This window comes from Telopea speciosissima, chromosome 9 (genome assembly GCF_018873765.1).
Source record: "Telopea speciosissima isolate NSW1024214 ecotype Mountain lineage chromosome 9, Tspe_v1, whole genome shotgun sequence".
Classification (NCBI taxonomy): domain Eukaryota; kingdom Viridiplantae; phylum Streptophyta; class Magnoliopsida; order Proteales; family Proteaceae; genus Telopea; species Telopea speciosissima.
In genome coordinates, this window is record NC_057924.1 from 5,833,866 (window position 1) to 5,856,961 (window position 23,096).

Below are 23,096 nucleotides of genomic sequence, written 5' to 3' on the forward strand. Positions count from 1 at the left end.
ATCTATTATGAGAATGCATACCTAAACACAGCGGAAGAGATTCATTTCATCTTCATTTAAAAAAAAATTTTGTAAAGACATTTCTTCGGAATTAAAAAAACATTGCAATATGGAATTTCCATGAACTACAATCCAATGTCACCTAATATTTTTCTCTTTCTTTCCTTTATTCGAGTGCCTAAACTTCTATGAGCAGTTTATGAAAATTACGTGCTATAGTGGGTTTATGCTATGGAAAAAGTTTTTCTGTCACTCAAGATGGTGAGAGAATCTCTTCATCCACCATGATGTGATCCTATGATTGACTCTTGGGCATGTGAGTTTCATGATCAACTCCCGCCCCTATTGTACAAAATCGAAAACACCCTTCCCCAGTCCAATCCAAAGGACAGATGTTGTGGCCTAAAATGTTTTTCTGCACACCATGGGTGAAGGAAAACTCGGTCCTGTTATCATTGTTGTTGTTGCTAGTATTAACTATCAAATATTCCTATTCATTGGTTTTTGCCTTTTTGGGCAGGATCAGGGGTATTGCAGGTCCAATGCCAACTTCTTCTGCCACGTTCAGCTTTGAAACAAGCCCATAAACAAATGGGCTGGTATTGGATCTACGCTTACTGCTTAACTGTTATCAAGCCCAAGCCCAATCTTATCAAAGCTACCATATTTGTGAAAAAAACCCTAGCCATTAATGCCCATGACAGTGATAGGTCGTGTATAGGTAACAGTGTAACACTGATCAAAGCACTTAACAGTTAACACCCATCAAAACCAAACAGTTTAACTTCCAGTCTTTGGTTGAAATTGATATAATGCACACAGGACTAACATGTATGTATGCTTCAAAGGGTTCCCTTCTTTTTTATATGAAATGGGTTTGGTTTCAGGTTTAATAAATTCAATCTAAACCAATAAAATTCCATTCAAAAAAAAAAAAAAGGTTAACCCAAAATCCAAGGCCAACTCAAGGAAAAGCTGAAGCCTAAATTCGGTCCAGAAAGTGTAGTTGGGATCTTCGGAGAGGCCGTTTCGGCCTCAAAACGACTTGGGATTGCCGAAAAATGGTGTACATTTTGGGATATTTTGGGATATATGTTATGTTTTGGTCCGATCTTATCTGGTTTGGTATTTTTGGGTTTGAGGGCATTTCTGTACTTTATCAGGTTAGGGCTTCTCTATATAATGTTCTTATCTCTGGGAGGGCTGTAAGAGAGGTTTTGTAACATTTTCAAAAGATAGTGAAATCAGTTCTATTGCTCGGCCATGGACGCAGCTTCCATCTTGGGGGTAAACCACGTAAATCTCTGGTGTTGTGTGTCTTCTCTGTTTTTCGTTTTCTTCTGCAAGTCGTCATTCTAGGCGTTGTTTTCTTAACAAAGCCTTGGTTTTAAAAACTAGACTTAGGTGTTGAACTACATAGGGGTTTGACCGAGTTTACCTAGATAGCTTAGGGAGGATAACAAATGGATTTGAGCTCTGATACAATGTTGGAGGGTACAACCCAAAATAACAAGAGATTAAGTGGAGATAGCTCCTCAAAGTATATGAAGGCACCAAAGACTGCACTTAATCGATGTGGGATTATACCTCTATAAGACTATAACTCTCAACATCTCACCAACCACAAATCTGACCCTTCGATTGAATCCAAAAAGAGTATTTCAGACCTTTGCTAGTAAAGGGCAAGAGTTTAGATGAGACTCACTATTCTAAGAGTCCAATCATAACGTCAAATCACCGTGTATCTCTTCCCCTAGGGATGAAAAATTTTGCACACTGAAAGATATGAACCTAACACCCCCCCCCTCCAAAAAAAAAACAGAACTGTTTAGATCGGTTTGGTTTAGTTTAGTCTCACCCGGTCTGGTTGTGCTTTTAAAAGTATTATTGATGGCAAAATGAATAATAGAGAAATAATTGTAAGGATTAAAAATATAAGAACATGATGGTACAAAATATCTCCTCCAAGAGCTGAGCTGAGTGAAAAGGAAAAGCCAAAGCAATTGAATCATTCATTCCGTAGAAAACACAATATGTAATGGTCTCACTGTCGATAGACATAATTGCTTGTTTGATTCCAACTTCAGAACCACCACCTAACCAGGAAGGAGGAAAGGAACCTGGCCCAGGCCCAGGCCCAGGCCCCGGCCCCGGCCTCGGTTCGGGCCCATACCACATGAAAGCGTTGGTCAAGTACAACATCAAGTGGGTGGAGCACCTAACCCAAAATGATATCTAGTATGTCTATGTGGTCTCTACTCTTTGTTAGGGGACACTCTGTGAAATGGTCATGTAACTGTCACTCTAACTGAAAATAACAGGATTAGGATCACACCTATCCATGTAACCAATTAAGCTGAAACCATGACATTTCACTATGAAAGAAAAGCTTATAATGCTGATCATCACTGGACCTAAAGCCCAAGGGGATCAAAATAATATTGAAGTGGCAGTGATATAGATAAATAGCCTGGCCCACCAAGGGTATCACTTGTGCTATGATGTGGGCCTGATGAAAGTAATTGCACAGAGACCCATAAAAAGATGGTTCATGGTTAAGGAGCCCACCACCTAATGGGTATCTGATCTAAAGTTGATCCTCTCTCTTCTGAGAGGGATGGGATCAGGGAATCAAGAAAAGACCCAATTCCTGTTCTGAGAAGTGGTGATATTTGTGGGCCCAAATAAATCAAGGCCCGGGTCCATCAACCAATTGTCTTGGTTCAAACTAAAATTGTTTCCTGTTCCGAGTCCAACCTTCATGTGGGTTGCAACACCAACCACACATATCTCTATAGTAACCCCAAGTTCGCAATAATGGAGACAACCCCCAAAGGCCACTTATAGGCTTCCACTCTATTAGGGTTTGTAAAAATGGGCACAAGATAAAGTAGGCCTTAGAGTAAGTTTCATCTGACCTTATTTGCTACATGATAGGTTGGATGAAATAGATATTTTGAGGATGTGTAGACATAAGGTTTTCTTTCACATCGGTGAAAAATTCCATCCCCGATCGGTCGGGCCGGCCAAAACTGATTAAAAAAAACCCAAATCAAAAACAGAAATCGAATTGACTGACCGATTGATGACTTGACCAAAACGGGACCAAACAGAACCCAACAACAAACCAACAAAAATCGGAAAATTATCAGTTTTTCATTATATAAATTGAAACCCGAAACCAGACCAGACCAAAAATCGACATCCAACCGATAAAAACTCATTAAGAAAAATTAATAAGAATCAAACCGAAATCAGACTGTAACTTACAAATTTGTCTTGACACCCATATCTTCTCACATGACAAGCATTAGTCTGAAAGAAATTTCACATGACAAAATAAAGCTTTGAAATTTAATCGAAATTTTGAGAAGATATTGAAAAAAATTCCATGGCTGAAAAATAAAGAATAGATAAGAATTTATATAACTGAATTTGAATAAAATCTGTTATGTGATAAATCCAGAATTTTTTTTTTGGTAAATGATAAACCCAGATCATTCCTAGATATTCAACCTAAGGGATTATTACCATATCCATCCATGAAGCCTAACTTAGTGGACCATCCATGGTTTTGTAGTGGATGTGCTGTTCAGGAAAGCTTTTACCTATTTATAAATGAAATGGACAGAAAATTTGTGAATGGTACAACCAAGATATAAATTATGGAAATCTTTTATAGATGTTTTTTGAAAAGATACACCATTTTTTATATATTTTTTTTAAAAATTCTATGCAAAACATAAATTTTGTAACTATGTACCTATACAAGCTGGTTTTGGACTTCAATGGGCAGAGACTAGCCAGGGGCCACCCTACGGCCTAGGCATCTCTCCCTGGATCCCATTATAAGCCACTGGTTTTATATGAAGCCATAAGTGTGTAGCCAGTGGACTTGGAATTACATATAGTAAGTGACAAATTTAAACTATTTCAGTATAAACTCAAATAAAAGAGCCAGTACAGCAGCTCTTGAAAAAGATTATTTCATAAGAAAATCACAGACTCTGTGATCAGATCTTTAGTACAAACTAGAGAGAGACAGACAATTAATGAGGCAAATGAAGCTCAGAAACAAATTCATGATCTAAATAAATTATAGCCCACCTGAGTTCTCACAGACAATTAAACAAACAGTTGTAGTACACAAAAGAATAAACAAACCCAAGTAAGGATAACCTCTAAGGATAGTGTTAAAACTTAAAAAGAAGCAACTTGAAAATCATAGAACTTGGAACCACATGGGAAAACAATTGTGGGGTTTCTTTTGCTTTTATTGTTCTTCTGCGATTAGATTTGGAGGCTTGTGGGTAGCTTGTGGTCGAGCTGTGAGTAGCAGGTGAGATTCTGATTCTGAAACCAACCAAGAAGATCGATCTTTTGTGTCTTTAGCATCACTACTCCCATGAAAGATGATGAATTGAATTCTCCTCAATTGAGATCAGATCCTAATGGATGACGAAAATTACCTCTCTTTTAATGATAGTTAATTTGGGCTGTAACTACTACTATTCCTCTTCATGTACAGACACGGGTGGGGGGCGGGTCCAGTCTCATTGATTGAAAGTTGAAACCACCACGGCCATGGCAGTACGTAAAAATGTAATTAGACAGCATCAGCTGCTCCTGCGTTGCCTGAACATGACGAGGAGAGGTCGGTGGTTGTGGCTCCTCATCATTCTGCAATTTCAGTTTTAATACTGTAGAGTCCCCATCCTCAGGTTCAGGTACATGGTACAGACTAAAGTCACTAAACACCAACTCATCTTAAGGAGAGATTTCCTACAAGGGCAGTACGTGGAAGAAGAAATCTGCAAGTTACAACCAATGAGGGGTTGGAAAATAGTATCTTCCATATGGGGTCTACATAGGACCCAGATCGTCTAGAAGAGAGAAATGTTAGTATTGATCCCACGGTTATTTATATGAGGAAGGTATAAATGAATCTGTACAAAGACAGTGTAGCAATTTTTTTCCTTTCTTATTATTGATTAGTATTTTCATTGTTAGGCCGTGAGACTATATAACTCTTAGAGTCCTGATCCTCTACTTCTGCCTGCCCGGTATTGTTGTGCGCCCCACACATAAGCAAGGTGAAAAATACCGCCTTATTCCTGCTCGAGCAAGGCGCACACGACAATACCGGGCAGGCGGAAGTAGAGGATTTCAATTCTAACTCTTAATACCAAAATAACCTATTTTTACATAATCTTTACAACAATAGCAACATCACCTTATCCCAACTAAATGGGATCTGTTGTATGAATCCTTGCTCTCCAAAAAAACTCTATTCGGCCAAGTCCTAAGTTAAGCATGTCTTTCCTCACCATTTCGCCTATGATTATACCAGGCCTTCCCCTACTTTTTTTAGCTCATTCAATTTAAATCAATTCAATCACTCATTTGTACTTGCGCATCTCAAGGCTTCCATTACACATGGCAACCATGTTAAACGATTTTCTCTTAGCTTATCATGTATCAGAGTTACACACCTAATCCATCAAATTATTATAAGGATATGGAATTGGGTAATTTTTTTTTTAATTTTATGTTAGCATTATTTCGTTCCAACCGTACACAACCTTACTTACCTTCTTAAGAGACCAACCTGGTCCCTCAAATTATTTACAAGGGAAAAAGAACTCTGTCCAGAAGTGTGGCTTATGCCATCACTCCCATGAGTCTATCTCTCTCCTACCCATGTCTAGAGTATTAGTACACATGCATGAGCATACACGAGATTCATGTCAATATAAGAAGGGGTATTTGATTGAATTAGACTTGAAAATTTGACGTGTGGTTAATCTAGACTACGTCCTCTCTATTCAACCATTGGAATGAACATATCATTTCTCCACGTGGCAAAATAAATTCCTTGTCACATTTGGATAAATAACAAACCCTTGTAATAATAACAATTCGTCTTTTATTGACGGCAACAACTGGGGCCAAGAGTGGCTGAAATAATTGAGTAGGGTCAACAACTGGCAAAGCCGACCTTGTGGTCGATTGGGCATTTGGGCCCAAGTCAAGTCTAGAAATAGTCGGGTTACAGTCAGGTTCGGGTCCACCTCCACCGGCTGGCCTGGCAGATAGGAGGACTCCATATCTTGTGATTCTGTTCCGGTGATCAAGTGAGCCTTGGGTCAATAATACACCACCACCTTCCATATCACTAATCACCAAAATGGATTTGTGCCATCAACCCAAAAAACTCCAAACCCGAGAACCCGACCCATGTTTTGCAGTCATTGTTATGGCTAGAAGCCTAAAAAGCATTTTATCTCTCTCCAGAGGGCCAGGGCCCAAGCCCAGGCCCAGGAAGCTCTCTGATAGCGATCTCCGATCGTGAAATGATGATAACCTCTTTTAATTTTTTTTGTTGTTTTTGGTCCACAAAAGACAACCGGCCCTCCTATGGACCCCACCCTTTACCCCTTCTCCACCGTTCAATGTGCCCGTCAGCCCAAGCTTTTCAATCATAATTGTGCTTATTTTTAATTTAATTTAATTAATTTTTTAATTAGTCCTCTTAGTCTACTCTTAAGTCTTATCTATACAAAGCTTATTATATAAAACCATCACTTCTTTTCCCACAACAATCAATTACGTCAACTAATCAAACCTTTCAAGTTTCAACCTAAGAAAAAAAAAAATCATCAGAACCTTATTTTATTTATAAGAAAAAAAAAATCCCTAAGTAGATTGTGTGGGAATGATTCACACAATCTCTTGTACCAAGGTTTAAAAACATAGAATCGGGATTCAGATCGGTCTTGGTCGATTTTGATCAGCATTGGTCCTGATTGATTATGATACGGATCGACCTGAATTAGATCTAATAGGCCTTGGTCGATTCAACACTAGATTTATCAATTTTAATCAATCAGTTTCGATTCTTAGAAACTTGCCTTACACCCTGACCATGTGAGTCTCACAATGACACTCTTCCCTGGTTTTGTCAACCTTTGTTTGCAGGGTTTCAAGAATTAGGATCGGATCTATTGAGGCTAATTTGATCCTGGTTGATCTAAAGCAGATGACCTTCACCTTAAGCTGTTTCTACAGAAGGCAGAAGCAATTGATTCCCGTTGATTTGGATCACAATCAATTAAACCTGATTCAAATCCCGATTCTGAGTTTAGTATCCTTGTCTTAATAATAATTTTGTTTAGTACATCGCCATTGGTATGGTGTGGAAGATGAAATCTTTCACCACATTTTTTTTATTTTTTTTTTTTGGTAGACATCTTTCGCCACACTAATTGCATGAGAAACACTGACCCTTTATTTATTCCCCTTATACAAATATACAAGACTACACGTACTACTGATACTATTGTCAGCATATTATTGGAGACTTCGAATATATTTCATGAAAGAACAGGTCACTTTTCATCCACGTGTCATCATTTAAGGACGACGTAGTGGGGATAGAGAGGACACACGTGTTGTGAATTGAAAGGTTAGAGTAGGTAGGGGTACATATAGCCTCACGTACCCACGTGGAGTTTAGGATCTGATTGGGCGGAAGGAAGTATTTGAGTACTTGACAGATGGATGGCCAAAACGAGAGAGACAGAGAGAGAGAGAGAGAGATAAGGGCCCATCTGGTGAAGAGGTGGGGGCCCATCTTCTGAAGCCCAATACTTGAAAATGGAAATTACAGTTTCTTCTTTTCTTGTCGTACTATATATCTCCAATATGATTGGAGAACTCTAATGAAATGTAATTGAAATGAAATCGAAATCGAAATCGAAATCGAAATCGAAATGAAATGCAGAAAAGAAGAAAAAGACTGAGAATTCAGAAAATAGTATATAAAACCCACATGGGTTACAGAGTTCAGCTTCATATAGAGATGCTCAGAGCCATTTTTAGTATTGCTTAAAGGTGAAGGAGGAGGAAAGCTTCTAAGCCTCTAAGGTTTAGTGCCTTAGTGGCATAGAATTCCGACGAGGATCGTCGGAAATATCCAACTCCGGTGCCGGAAAAGCCTGACAATGATATAATTGAAGACGATTCTTACCGATTCCTATAAATTAATGGCGAGAGGCCGGAAACTCGGGTTGAGTAGTCGTCAAGATCGATTACTTGGGACCTTTAGCTATGGTGGTGATGGACTGAACGGCACGACGGAAATATCGGAGCTAGTGGAAGAGGATGTATGGTCCATGGTGGATGACATGGAGAACATGGACTTGACCGATCGAGATGATCATACGAGACACCCATCACCATCCATGGCCACCACCAACGAAAACGGGTGGAGCTCAACCCGAAATCGCCGGAGGAGTGGAAGGTTGGTGGTGCAAGGTGGACTATCGATGGCCTTCGTCAACGATTCCGCCGGAAACGGAAACGCACAGGGATCAAGGATCGTTCATCAATTCCGAGGAGGAGGAGGAGGAGGGCAGGAAAGCCACCATAACAATCATATGGCGACGTCGGCGCCGGTGAACGTGCCGGACTGGCCAAAGATACTTAGAGTTGACTCGGTGGAATCGATGCATGACTCGGACGAGTACGAGTTTGAGGATGGCGAGTCGGCGGAATGGGTTCCACCACATGAGTACCTGGCACGTGAGTATGCAAGGACACGTAAGATGACTGCCACCTCCGTTTTGGAAGGTGTGGGTCGAACCCTTAAGGGTCGTGATATGAGCCGGGTTCGAGATGCCGTTTGGAGTCAAACCGGGTTCTATGGTTGATTTCAGTTCTTCAATTTTACAGATCCATGAAAAACACTCTACGTGAGCTTTGAAGAATTCAAATAACGATCGACGGTGGAATTTTTTTTTTTATTCTAATTTTATGGGTAATTAATTATTAGTTCTATTTAAATTTGTTCTTGGGCAATGATTCCGAAGAGTGAACCAAAATCACTCGGCAACGTTTGAGCCTCTCTGGGAGAATTGAAATGAGAAATTGTATTTAAAAGATTAATCCATCCATCCAACTGGTAATGTTTAAGGAATTCTTGTTCACTTCACTGTTTTGATTTAATTTTTTGCTTTTCCAGAAAACCCGGCCATGAGTGTGTTTGGAAGTGTACAGAGAGAGGTTAGGGTTCTTGGAGAGATGTAAAAAGACAAACACTCTTGACTTAAACGTTCTTGGTTTCTTATATTCTTGCAGCAAAACAATGTGGTCTACTTTTATTAGCTTTTTGGGAAGAATCCAAGCTAAGGGGACCCTTAACCCTAAGCCCTTAGCCCATATGTGGTGAAGGAGAGAGAGATAGAGAGAGTGAGAGGTCCCACAACCTCACAAAAGCTCCTAAAACCAGAGTGGGAGAAGGGGAGTCTCTCATGCATGAACTCAATCCTGTCTTTCACTCTCAAGTCTCTCACTGCAGCCGCACTGCTGGTTAGAAGAGATGGCGGATGTGAAGATGGGTGCAATGGATCTGAAAGGAAGAACAAGAAAGATTAATTAATTAAAGAAAACGAAGTTTTAGAGATAAGGAAAAAGAAATGATTGAAAACAAAACAACATGAAGATGGACGATTGGGAGATGGTTGGGTGAGTGAGTGAGTGCCGTCTCTGGGTGACCTTTTTCCAAGAAAAGGACAGCTTCTCTTCTAAGCTGTGACTCTGAGTGTGATGACTCAGACCTCAAGAGAGAGAGAGAGAGAGAGTGTTGTGTAGGACCATGAAGAGTCGTCTTTGATTTGAACAACTAGAGTTAAGTATTTCCATTTTGGGCATTTTTGGCTCGATATCCTACACTTGTTGTGGGAGTTGGGGGTGTTTGAGTCATTTCACAGGTGGGCTCCATGTGGAGGAAACCCAAGTCCAGTAATTTAATGATTATTAACATATTTAAGTACGGAAAAATGGCTGGGTATACTTAGCGGTATACTGTAAACTAGCACCCTATGTGTCTATCTCTCTCTTCCTCCCTTTGATGGTAAGGGCCGGGAGTCATTTCAATGTGGGGGAGGAGAAGAGAGACATACATAGGGTGCTAGCTTGAATTTTTATCCTCTGTTGTTTGTTGTCGTCTGAATAGTACTGTGTTGTCCCCTCACATGGGCAGGGAGGTTAAGTTGTCATTTCGCCCCCATGTGAGGGGATAGCAGGTGTTGTTCGGACAACAGATAATAGAGGATAACGATCCATGCTAGCTTACGCTATATCGCTAGCATATCCATCCCTCTCCTGTAAGTAAGAAGAAGAAGAGTGGATGGAAGAACGGAATTCTAGAAGGAAGATTATTTCAATTCAGATTTAAGTATGGGGAAAATGTTGGATAGACTAGTGGAATACTATAAGCTAGCACCTTATGTGTCTATTTCTCTTTTCCTCCTTTCGAGGGTAAGGGAGTCATGTCAATTGAGGGGGGGAAGAGAGACACACATAGGTGCTAGCTTACGCTATATCGTTAGCATACCCATCCCTCTCCTGAAAATAAAAAGAAGAAGAGTGGATGGAAGAATGCAATTCTAGAAGGAAGATTATTTCAACTCAGATTTCAGACTCTTCTCCTGATTCTTGCATTTTGACATTGATGGGTGCTTTTGATTTCTCAAATTGGGTTTTGTTTTGTTTGTATCGATAAAACGTCCTTCCCTCCTGCCAAGGTCCTCCTCCACATAAAGAGAGAGAAGGAAAAAAAATAAAAAGGAAAAATAATTAGATTATTCTATTTAATTCATCCATTTTAAAAAAATAAAATATTTGTCACACTGCCTCCACTTTCAAGTTAAATGATCCATTCCTTTTAGATTTTTTTTTTTTTTTTTTTGGTTAAAGGACAAAAAAGAGAGAAGGAAGTTTCATTGCTTCTAATTTGTCTACTAACCGATGCTTCTCCATCCTTTTCATTTATTGGAAGAAAATATAGGCCAAGGTTTTCATTTTTTGCTGTTCTTATGATTTAATTAGATCAGCAATATATTAATAGGGTTTTCTTTTTGGCCCGTCAATATATATATGCCTAGTGAAGTATAATGTTTCACTATTTACCACATGACAGTACTTTGGTTAGTCAATGTAATAAGACCAGACAAGCATCTCATTGGTATAATTTCAGCTTAAAATAAGTAGAGGAATAAGCTAAACCTACAAAAGGTGTCATTTTGTATTTAATATTCATCTCTATTTGATGTTATTTTGATAATTTTACTAAAATTTTGAATCAAAATTTGAACAACTTACATACCTTGCTTACTTTAGACTAAAATTTTGTCATTGAAATGGATGTTGGGTCATCTATCACATGGACTAACCCATGTACTTCCAAAGTGACAAATAGTGAAGCGTTATACTTCACTAAGCATAGTGACACTTAAAAGGACCCATATGAATAAATTATTTAAATTATTGAATTTACATCTCTTCTATGCCTTTAGACTTAAACTTGTTACATAATTTATACATTTACAAAGACTGTGAAGAAATAGTACTAAATCCCAAATTCCCAACCTCAAATTCACATGGCCACCAAAGAATATAAAAAAATAAAATAAAAATAAAAAGCATGTGAACTCAAGAACATTTCTCCTGTAAATTTATTTTCAATCTCAAGATTCAAATATTATTATTATTGTCAAAATAATCCATTTTTCTATTTTTAGTGGACACATAGTTTTTCAAACAGAATCTTCCACCTGACCAAGAAAAAAAAGGAGTGAAAATAACCATTCCTTTTGAAGATTCCAATCAGATTTCATTTTCTTTGTTTCTTTGTTTCTTTGCTTCTTTAATAAGAAATATTCCACATGACCACATAAATTAATTAATTTTTTCCCAAACAAACCAAAAGGGGATTTTGTTCCCCTCTTTGTAAGGCAAAAAAGGTGTATACCTATAAAACTATTAATTGACTAAAGATAGCCTCTTGGGTCCTCTTGTATGAGCCATTACATTAGACCTAGGTCCCATTAACTTAGCAACTTGTGTTAGGTTGTCAGGACAATTACACAATTGAATGAACCCCATCTGACTTATGCAATTATTATTCATTTCATGTTCCCATATCATCCAAGACTTTCCTCTCTCTCTCTCTTCCAATTTAGTAAATGCAACATAATGGCAAGAGTACATTAATGTCTGATGGAATTTATATGATTTTTGGTCTCATTAATCTATTAAGAAGGACCACATGAACAATGGGTCCTGAGTTGCTGGTTCTCTTGAGTCTTGATTCTCATAGTTAGGTTAACCATCTCCATCAATCTCCTATTAGAAAAGAAGCCATGTCTCAGAGTTTTACTTTCTTATATGGTGATAGGTTTTGTGCGCGGTTGTGTATTGTAGAAACTGAAACTTAAGCACGATGTAGAACGTACAATGAAACAAAAGGAATGAATACGTTGGTTCGACAAGGTGCCTAAGTCCACAATGAGATGAGAATGTTTTCACTAGTAATAGAGAACAATTCTCATTACTAAAAATTTAAAGGAAAAACAAAAAGATACAATTTCTGAAATTATTCTCATGTAAACCCTAAAAATGTTCCTCGGGGGCTGCGGCTGCCACTCTTTACAGACTTTTAATGACCCTTTCTTGGATGAAAGGCTGAAGCACCAGTTGTATACATACACCACCATACATAAAAACTAGACTTTTAGTATACATGTATAGGACCCATATGGATTATGGAGTATATTGCTTTCTAGCTTTTCTTTCACAACATTGCTTTCTAGCTTTTCTATTTAGTTTGGCTCTCACATTCATTGTCCTCTCATCCACAATTGTTGAAGCAATCCCCATCCATGCTTTTCCTTAGAAAATGTTTAAAGGGATGTTATTGAATGTCTTTAGTTATTGTGACTTTTTCATGTTCTTTCCCAAGTGATTTTGTTTTCTTGAATTTTTGCTTGTGTTTATGAAATCCATCTTTGGGCAATGGTACTTTTCCCCATTGTTTGTTTTAAAGAAGAAAAGGGATTTGAACTTAGCTATAAAAGTAAAGTACAAAGCTCATATTACAAACATGTCTTTATCTTCAATAGGATATGAATTTGTTTAGTATAATAATATTGCATTGACCTAGTTTTCTTAAGCCAATGAATTCTTTCACCGATAGTTATCATTGCATCTGAATAAACATAGAGGAACAATGAAGGTCATTTTTGATCTCCAAAATAAAAGCAGTGAATAATGATGACGATAGATTTGCGGGTGAACCCTTGATCGTGGATGAAGAAAAACTTTCACCATAACACATTAATAAAAATATCACAAAATACTCATGATACGTCACTCAAACGAAAAACGTACAAGACAAAAAAAAAGAAGAGCAATAGTTTAGAATGATATGTCAAAAGCTAGATGAAAATATAGTCAAAGTGAAACATACATGAATTCCCAACATATTTTTGAAAATGGGTGAGAGTTTCCTACAAGGGTAGTGTAAGAAGGAATGTATATAAGGATAGTGTAGCAATATTTCTCCCTTCGAAAAGATATCATTCAGTATATGCTATAAAACAATCAAATGATGAGCAAATAATACACAAAGGGGACAAAATACTCCCTAATGCCGGTGTACTCACTCTTTGACATGGTTTTTTTTTATTTATTGGGGTGAGCGTTCTCTATAGGGGAGCGTGGCCCTTACGTCCAAACATATGGACATGTGAAATGACTATGGTGCCCTTGGTTCCCCTGGTCAATATCCGCGTGCGCTCTCAATCTCTCATGCTTTTGGAGAGGCTTCTCACGTCGATGTCCTTGTGCGCTCTCATGCTTCTAGACAAGCTTCTTTTTCCTTTTTATTGTTTTATCTTTTTTATGTCATGACCATGTGGGTCCAATGAGAATGATACCATTTTCTGTGTTACCATTAGTGTGGTGTGCGAGATTATTCCCATACAAACATCGTGAGGAACTCTATCCCTAAATAAATATACTAACTATACTTAGAGAAATTTAATTAGTGTCCTCTATCAGAACAGAATCCATTTGCCAATGATAACACTGATTGTTCCTGAGAGTAATATTCTTCAAGCCAAATCCAGATTAATTCTTGCCATACACTTCTTGCTGCCCCTGCTTCTGCCATCCAGATTGAGTTAGAGGATCCAAACAATGCTGAGGGGACCATGATTTCATGACCCCATGACCCCCCCTAGTGTAGCTTGCAGCAGCAATCTTTATAGGGTGGGAACTGGGAACTAGTTAGTGGTTGAGTCTGGATTGTGTCCTCTTTTGCTTTTATTATTTCAGTTGTTTTTTGTGAAGAGAGATCTTGTTGATATACCTTATAACATTGCAGCTTTTGCCATTTGTTTCCTAGTTTCTATGTTAATAAGGTGAAAAAGTTTTAATCTTTTTTGTTTTTGTGTGAAATATTTATAAAAAAAAAAAAGAAATTTGAAAACTAAGAATTTTTACATTGAGAAAAATTTTCATGTAAAATATCATTTGTAAAGAAAATTTTACAATAGAACAAGGAGGAGCTAAGAGAAAAGATCCCCACGCTCTCTCTCTCCTTCTTGACCATGTGGGTCTTGTAATGACATTCTCTCTCTTCTCTGACCTTGTGGTTTGTCTACTAGATGAAGCAGTTTCTTGTGCTACTGTCGGCTTGAGAAACCCTTTCCCTTCTCTTAATTAGATGTTTGATTTGGAGGGGTAGATAAAAGATATGTCATCTGAATATAATGGTTTTCTTTGAACTGAGTTTTCCTTCACCCATGATTCTTCCTTCCTCAATGGCCATCAGTGGCCTTGGATAGATGGCAAGAACAATAAGAGGTTTTTTTGAACCTTCACCAACTAGGGAAAGAAATAATACTAACCCTAGATTTGTGGTTGTTTCCTTTAACCACAACTAAGGAAAACTTTCTTCATTTCCATTTACTCCTAAACGTTCATTACACCAAGATTATGAAGATATGTACATGCTAACTACATCACCAGTCTAGGATCCCATAGAGCATATACAAGTTAACCAAACATACAATGGAAATGTCAAAAAACGGTAGACCTCGACGCAATTGTAAGATTGTTCCATTACAACCTAGTGATCACGAGTTTGAATTAAAAAACGGACCAGGATCGTCTTCAAGGAGCCCACTGCCCAGGGTGCTGCCAGGGGGCATCTAGTAGCTGAACTGTGCCGCACACATTGACCCTTCTCAGACCCTGCACTAGGGATGTAAACGGATCAGATTCGGCTCGGATAGTGCTATATCCGCATCCGCATCTGATTAGCTTTCGGACTGATTCGGATAGTGCTAAATGGATACGGACACGGATACAGATCGAATATTTTATCCGTTTATATATAAATATAGCTTTTTGGATAGCTATAGCCTATCCGTATTCGTATCCGTTTAGCTTTCGGACTGATTCAAATAGTGCTAAACAGATAACGAAAACAGATTTCAACTATTCATTTACAACCTTACCCTGCACCCTCCCAAACCTACACCCTCCCAAACCTACAAGGATGAGAATCTTGTTTTTACAATGGGTGTGACAGAGAGACTACGACAGAAAGAACTTTTTTTGTTAACATCTTCCCATTGCAAAGATGTTAAAGAGGGCTGGCAAAACAATGTATGACATTAAAAGATAACAAGAAAAATGATAAATGCATGGATGAGATGTAATTGATATCCAGCCCCCCTTGTCAATATATATTTACATTCAATAAGTGCATATGGCCACTTGATTGTGACACTTGTGGTTGTTTCAATTTGCGTGTGGGTTCAAACTTGAAATATTAAAGTGTAATGTCCTTTGAAACATCTGAAACTCCACTTTTCTTCAAAAAATTTCTCTGTGAGAGAGAGAGTAAATGTTGCCTAGGATCCTCACAATGAGGAGCCGTACATAGCCCATTTGATGATATCAGCCTAAGACAAACTAGGGGAGAATTTATTACAACAAAATAATGATAAAGTCTAAGACATAAAGAGCCCATAACATGACGTAACAAAAGCTTGGAGAAGTCAAAAAATTTTGAGCCCACCTATGACATGAGAGTCCCACAGTTTGAACATATATGTATATATGAGATTCCTGCAGACAAACCCAAACCCACACTGTGTCCTTATCTATGCACTATATGTACTTAGTAGAGCAACTTGAGGAGATGCTGTAAACCACATATAGAGTTTGAACCAACAACTTGAGGAGATTCTGTAATCCATTATTTTAGTGTAGTTCTTGTGATAAATAAATGGAAGTTTTGTTTACTTTCTTGGTCTGAGACTCTCTAATATCTGCAACCTGGTGGCCGGGTTTGGTTTGTGATATAATTTTATGGGATGGTGAGTTTAGTTCAAACAGTTTGTTCAGTCTGGTTGAACCGGTCTTGGGTTGGACTGATAAAGGAAGGTTCGGTTTCGGTTTGGTTTAATTTCAATTTATTTAGTTCTCAACCCGATAGGGAATTTGTTTGATTCAATTCAGATTTATGCAATCAGGTTCAATTGGTTTGAGTGGTTCGGTTTAAGGTTGGATACCACTATTCCATATGGTTTGAGACAGAAGGGCTCAATATTTTCTTTCAATGGCCAAGCCAAAGGTTATACAACAACAAACTCTAGTTTCATCTTTCTAGACTCATCCAAATCATATCAACCAAAATAATCATCTAAAACAAATAATCAATCGTAAAATACATGTGGATCATGTCTGCCATCATATTCTTTCAATTCAAGTTTGACTTTTTGTGTATCATCAAAACGTCGATGAGGAGTGCCAATATCAGCATTAAAATAAGATCTCACATGTTTTTCAAATGTAGGCAATAAGATCTCACATGTTTTTCAAATGTAGGCCGAGGCTCTAGAGTTCTAGACTGTTTCCCTTTCTTCTCTGTGCCTTCTGTTAGTACAGTGCACTTGAGATTAGGACTGCAACAGGGTCGGGTTGGGCCGGGCTTGACCTTTTGGCCCCGACCCTGGCCCTGCAATAAGCAAATTAAAATAACAAATGTAGGGAAGATGTGAAAGAGGAGGCTTGAACCCCAGACCTTCTTATAGGAATTGGTTTTTATGCACCACAAAATACCAAGTTTGCTAAGCACTTGGTTATATGTATAATAAATAAAGAATTTTTTTTAGGGCCAAAATCAGGGTAGCGCTGAGCCTGAGGTCTCAACCCTAACCCGATCCGACTTTGACTCAAGGTTAGGAATTTCTGGCCCTAACCCGCCCTCAAGGCCAGAAATCTTAGCCCAAGGTGGAATAGGGTGGCCATTTCTGCTCCTATGTGAAAAATTGGAGGAAATTGGTGGAACATTGAAGACGACGACGATGATGATACGTCTCAGCAGATGAGTCCATCAATTGGACTTTGGCTTTTTCCCATTAAGCAATCCGATTTCAAATATTCCAATCGGGTCCTTAACGGGTAGTATTGCTTGAAGTACAACAAACGTTTAACAGCCGCACGATCCTCTGTAGTCCACGTGGCGCTCACTGGAGGCTACACAACCAGATTGTGCACTGCAGAGATTTTTATCCAAAACCCTCTCGCCCTTTCTCGATCGAATACTGAAACTCAACCCAAAACAACCCTAGCGGCTGTCCCTCCCCATTCATCTTCTCCGTTTCCAACCTCGTTGGAGCTCAGCGGCGCCAGTGAATCTTCCTCTCAAGCTCAATAACCCCTGCCCCCTTTCTCTTCTCCGTCTCCGTTCCCAATCAACTACAGTGGCGGGAAAATAGTAGAGTTCCAATCTTCTCCTCCTTATTTCGAATCACACGGTTTCAGTTCTTCTTCATCTCCGATCGGTCTGCAATTGCAGCGGCAACTAAGCCCCTTCTCCCTTCATCTCCGTCATTGCAGCGACGAGAACCCAAAAGCGAGTCTTTTTCTTCTTCGTCTCCATCTACAAGTATTTTCTCAAATCATTCTATGGTAGTCAATCAGCTGCCTGAGTGAGGTAGAACTCTCAGAAGGTTTAACATTTGTTGAAGAACTAACCAAAACTAATAACTTCTGCAAACTGGGTTACGAAACACTTCTAGTTGTGATGCCGTGATCTCATTCTTTTCATAAACGAGACCGGTTTTTTTTTGTTTTTTTTTTTATTTGATACGTTTCATTTATGTAGAGAGGATTGGTTTTCCTTCAATTTCTTCTTTATAAAATTGGTTTTTATTTAAGCAGATTTGTAAGGAAACAGACTGAGAAACATAACAAATTTTTTTTGGTAAAATGTTTGTTACATAATACATAGTGAATATTATATTTATTGCGTTTATTTCAGTTATGAGGTTTTCTTTTGATAAAATTATTATTTTGTTTATTAGGTTATGAATATTTGTTACATAGTGAATATATGCTCGCATTTTTGTTTACACGGTCATATTAAACACGTCTCGTATCACGGTATCAGTGCCATACACGTTTTATTAGATCGGATTTTTGAAAAGTATTATTGCCGTTTGATCCGTTTAATTGCGGTATGTATCCGTACCTGTTTTACTAAGGGTGTTAAGGGGTTTGCGCGAGGTTTTGCTTGTTGCACAGATTTCCATGGAATGACTTTAAGGAGTTTCGGCTCGGAAACCATTATCGATTCTACTTGTGCCCGTGTTGTATCTAAGGGAAAGAAGGTAGGTGGTCAAATTTGTTTTGTTGCCTACTTGCTTTTGATCAAGTTGTGATGATAAGTATGTGCAAGCAATGTCTTCATAGTTCACTAAGATTCCATTTGGTTAGAACTGAAATGAAAGTGAAATAACATTTTAATTGGTAAACTGAAGCGAAGAGAAAACGAAAAAGAAAATAATTGATCTTCTTAGTTCTTCCTGAAGTGAAATAGAGGACATTATACAGCTGGCTCTCTATAGCCCTGAAGTATATGATGATATTGAGTCCAACAGATCGACCTCGTGCTGTGCTTTTTGAAGGTCCACCAGGTTGTGTTCTAGTCCATTACAGGCGATTGGATTAATATATTTGGGGTGATTGGTTTATATTGCTTCATTTGGAGAGACCCTTCATATGTTAAATTTAGTATCTCCTTATAGTTGATGGTTGCTTCAAGAATATATTTTTTGGGGTTAATTTCACGAACACCCCCTGTAAGTATACAATATATCATGAACATACCAATTAAATCTTGTCACAATATCAACCATTCCCCTGACGTTAAGCACAATTAGCACTCAAAGTTGAAATGTCCATTTTACCCCTTTACTTATATAAATAAAAAACGGATAGATTTAGTATCTCCTTATAGTTGATGGTTGATTCAAGAATATATATATATATATATATATATTTTATCATGAATCTTTGTAGCTGTATATGTACAGTTTGCTGATAAAACTAGTTTTGAATGCTGTGTTACTATATTCTTCTAGTTCTTGTTTGATGTATCTGCAAGAAACAAAACAAAGATGTTTAAGTAGGTTCAGGAGCATAGTTAGTCACAATGTTTAGGCAACCCAAGGCTTTGGAGGTGGCCTGGAAGCGAAGGCGTTGACGGCTTGACAATTATGTTCAGGAGTTTTGAGATGGACTGCTGAGGGTTCTTTGCTGTTTGTGTCTTGCTTGGTGGCTAGTTCCTGTAGAACTGATGCCATAATTCAGCTACCCTAGATTCTTCTTTATCCAAAAAAAAAAAAAAAAAAAAAAAAAAAGAGTTGTGCTTATAACACATGACCGAAAAGTATTGTAGGTGATTCTTCATTGAGCAAAATTTTCCAACACTCATATTTATGGTGTGATTTTACATTGTTACATGCGAAAAACTGAGAAGAGAAGGAGAAGAAGAATTTGCATCCATAAGTGATCAATCAATTAATGAATGAAAGAGTTACAAATATATATATATATATATATATATATATATATATATATATATAGGGCTAGGGATAAAGATGGAAAAACTAAAAGAGAAAAGAACAAAAATCGAGACCCATAAGGGCTCTCGGTATTAGTGCCAGACGTTAATCCCGAGACCCATTAATGGGCCCCACACAACACTTCTAACACTCCCCCTCAAGTTGAAGCATATATATATCAATAATGCTCAGCTAGTTCAAAATTAATTGATCCACCCACTACCTAATGTAGTCCTAGATTGGTAGGGGACCAACTACGAGCCTACTACAGTAGGATCTTATATGAATTTGTAGTCCGATTGGGACAGAATATGGTTTTAGGTCAAAATTAGGGTTAGTGTTAGGATTTGAGGTGTTGGTTATGCTAGGCAGGTGTAAGAGAGTCTATCAGTGAAGGTTATATTAAGTTTTGATGGAGGAATGTGTGTTGGAATGAATTGGCAACAAGTTAGGTTTAGGCTTTTCGAAGGTGAAAGATGATGGAATCTAAGGTTTATAATAACAGGAAATCTGGTGGTGGAATGGGCTTAATATTTAGGTTGCATGTGGATAGGGTGGAGGGGAATACATGCTGAAAATTACGACTAAATCAGATGGCTAAATATGGAGTTATAGAGGTTTCCTAGTAGAGATAGGAGAGAGGGGTAAAAGTGTAATTTCATACAATCAGCTGGGTGGATGGTAATGAAATTTGGATCGAGTCTCTCTTGGGGTTTGTGGAAGATTCAATTAAATTTTTAACAGGTTCTAACGGTTAGATTTGGCTATGCAGAATTCTCGCGAAAAAGACCTTACATGTGACCTTCTAGAAGGGAAGAAGAATAGTTGCAAGTAGGGTTTAAAGTATTGGTGCGTATCGTACCGTATCGACCGATACATCTCGGTATCGATCGTTGTCGATACAATACATACTGATACATATCTATTTAAAAAAAAAAAAACAATGTATCGATATGTATTGATCGATACTTGTCGATACGATACGAAACGGTCGATATGTATCGATATAGCCGATACGTATTGTTTTCATTTTTCATTATTTTTTTAAATATATCGGTACGTATCGATACACACGCCTTTTTCATATTTTACACCAAACACGAACCAAAACCCCCAAAAAAAATTTCGGGGGCATAGCCCCTGAACCCCACCAAAGAGAGGCCCAACCCTTCGCGTCACGAACTAAATCTCAAAATTTTCTCCCTTCGGGTCGCGCCACACAATATGTCGGGTCGGGTTGGATCCACATCGCACTCGAATCCTTGAAATACAAGACATACTCAACACTTGAAAGGGAAAAGATAGGTTTTTTTCAAAAAACTTGATCTTCTACTTCAAATCTTGCATTTTAGTTCTCTTTTTTTTTTTCTTCTTTTTTTTTTTTTGTTGTTGCGCTATGATTCAAGGAGAATAGGTTCAACTAACTATTAAATACATGCTTTATATACATTTGCAAAAATTTGAACTCAAATCCACCATTTTTCACCCAAAATTGAAAATAGCTTCTTTAAGGGTCAATATTGTGCTTATGTTCGGTCAGTATACAACATCATCCTAGTTGCTCTTATTCTTGAAGACCCTTAGAGATATGAGTTTGATCCACCCTGACATTCTTCATGGCAATAGAGTGACTCTACATGTAAGAAATCTCATCTTTTATAACAATTTAGAAGTGCCGCACTTATCTGGTTATACATTATTCACAATTCTTAGTGTATATGATGATATATGACATATTGCTTGTTTATATTGTTTTTTGTGTCCAAAAATGTATTTCCATATGTATTTTGATAATTTTCATACGTTTCTACACCGATCGATACGTATCTCCGTTACAATACGATACGATACATCGCTTAAAATCGCCCGACCGAAACGATACCCGATACCAATACTTTAAACCTTGGTTGCAGGTTTTCAGTTCTAGACTTGTGGATGAAGAATAGATTGGATCAGACTTGGGGTGATGTTGTAGACTTGAACAGTGCTTGATGATGTAGAATCACTCTTGAAATCAGAACTTGAACGTAACAGCAATGGAGAAAACAAATAACCAATTCGAACCACTTGGGCTTCCCACCGCAAGTTGTCAATCGGATCAAACACCGATTCTTTCAACGAACCACCGGGCTCAATAGGAAATAATAGGGAATGAGGGATTTCTCCCTTCAAAATAGAAGATGGCATGCGATTAATAAGATAACATGTTGTCATCACAGCATCAGCCCAAAAGATTTTAAGTACTTTCATCTCAAATAACAGAGCGAGTAACTCCCATTAAATGTTGATTATTCCTTTCAACCACACCATTCTGTTGAGGTGTGTTAGAACGGAAAGATTGATGAATCATACCATGCTGGACCATAAATGCTGAAAAAGGGCAGAACATCCACTAGCAAGTCCAGGTTTTGACCAAGGCCTATCCACTAGGATTTGATGCAATAGACCAATCAATCAAAACACACATTTTAACTCCTTAGAAAAGCAAGAATACTCAAAACCTCTCCCCAACCTCCCCACCTTATAAAAGAAAGAAGAAAGAAAAAAAAAAGGTGGGACCACAAACTCATTCTTCAAAGTCAAATATCCCAAACTTCTTTCTCTAAAACCAATATCCCAAATTTCTAAATTCTCCTTTTCTATTCGCTACAACATGTTTGAATTGAACCACAATAAGTATTCTAAAACAGTAACACATTCGATTAAATAACAGTTACCCCCAATAAATTAGGATCCATTAATTAATTCCACCCCACCAATCCAATGAGGGTCTAAATTATTATTAAAAAGAAAAAATCAGGTAGCTATCTTGAGGAGCTCACCAAGGGAATAATGGGATCTCTCATTTTTTAATCTCTCCTTAGATGCAATCCCTATCTGTATTCTTGAAAGTTGACATGGCCAGTTGCCTGTGCATGCTCCATGGCCTCCTGCATATTCCCATATGAAGTATTTGCAGGATGGATCAGACTAAGAAATATTCAAGAACCACCAAAGAAAAAGAGAAGTGATTAGATAAATGAGACAACCTTCTGGCCAACAACACCAATTTGGCATACTCCACATCGTAGTGTGAAATTCGCAGTGTCTGTAAATCTCCTCTTCCTAACATACAATATTATCAAATTTGATCAAATATCATCCAAAAGCCTTTTAAAATTCTTATCTAGATGGGAATCCAGAAAATTCAAAGTTAGAAATACTTGAAGATAAATACAATTTATGGATTTCCATGTTTCATATATATTTTTCAATCTATAAATTAATTTTAAGTTTTATATAGTTAATGATTTTTATTTTTTAAATTATTAATTAGGTGCTCATACATTA

At 37.8% G+C, this 23,096-nt stretch overlaps 2 protein-coding genes across 7 annotated transcripts in view; one reads left to right on the top strand and one right to left on the bottom strand.

Moving 5' to 3' along the window:
• The first annotated feature begins 7,881 nt into the window (after positions 1-7,881).
• Positions 7,882-8,784, top strand: LOC122640443. The gene has a single exon (XM_043833643.1). It carries the CDS (start codon positions 8,046-8,048, stop codon positions 8,709-8,711), a length of 666 nt encoding a protein of 221 aa, XP_043689578.1. The 5' UTR covers positions 7,882-8,045; the 3' UTR covers positions 8,712-8,784.
• Positions 8,785-22,406: 13,622 nt separating this feature from the next.
• LOC122640141 (OVARIAN TUMOR DOMAIN-containing deubiquitinating enzyme 2) overlaps positions 22,407-23,096 on the bottom strand; it is a 46,174-nt gene continuing 45,484 nt past the window's right edge. For all 6 annotated transcript variants that reach the window (XM_043833288.1, XM_043833289.1, XM_043833290.1 and 3 more), the window contains exons 8-9: positions 22,796-22,871; positions 22,407-22,696 (exon numbers count right to left, since the gene is read on the bottom strand). In XM_043833288.1, coding sequence (XP_043689223.1) covers positions 22,640-22,696; positions 22,796-22,871 — 133 coding nt within the window. In that variant the 3' untranslated portion in view covers positions 22,407-22,639. The remainder of the gene's footprint in view (positions 22,697-22,795; positions 22,872-23,096) is intronic.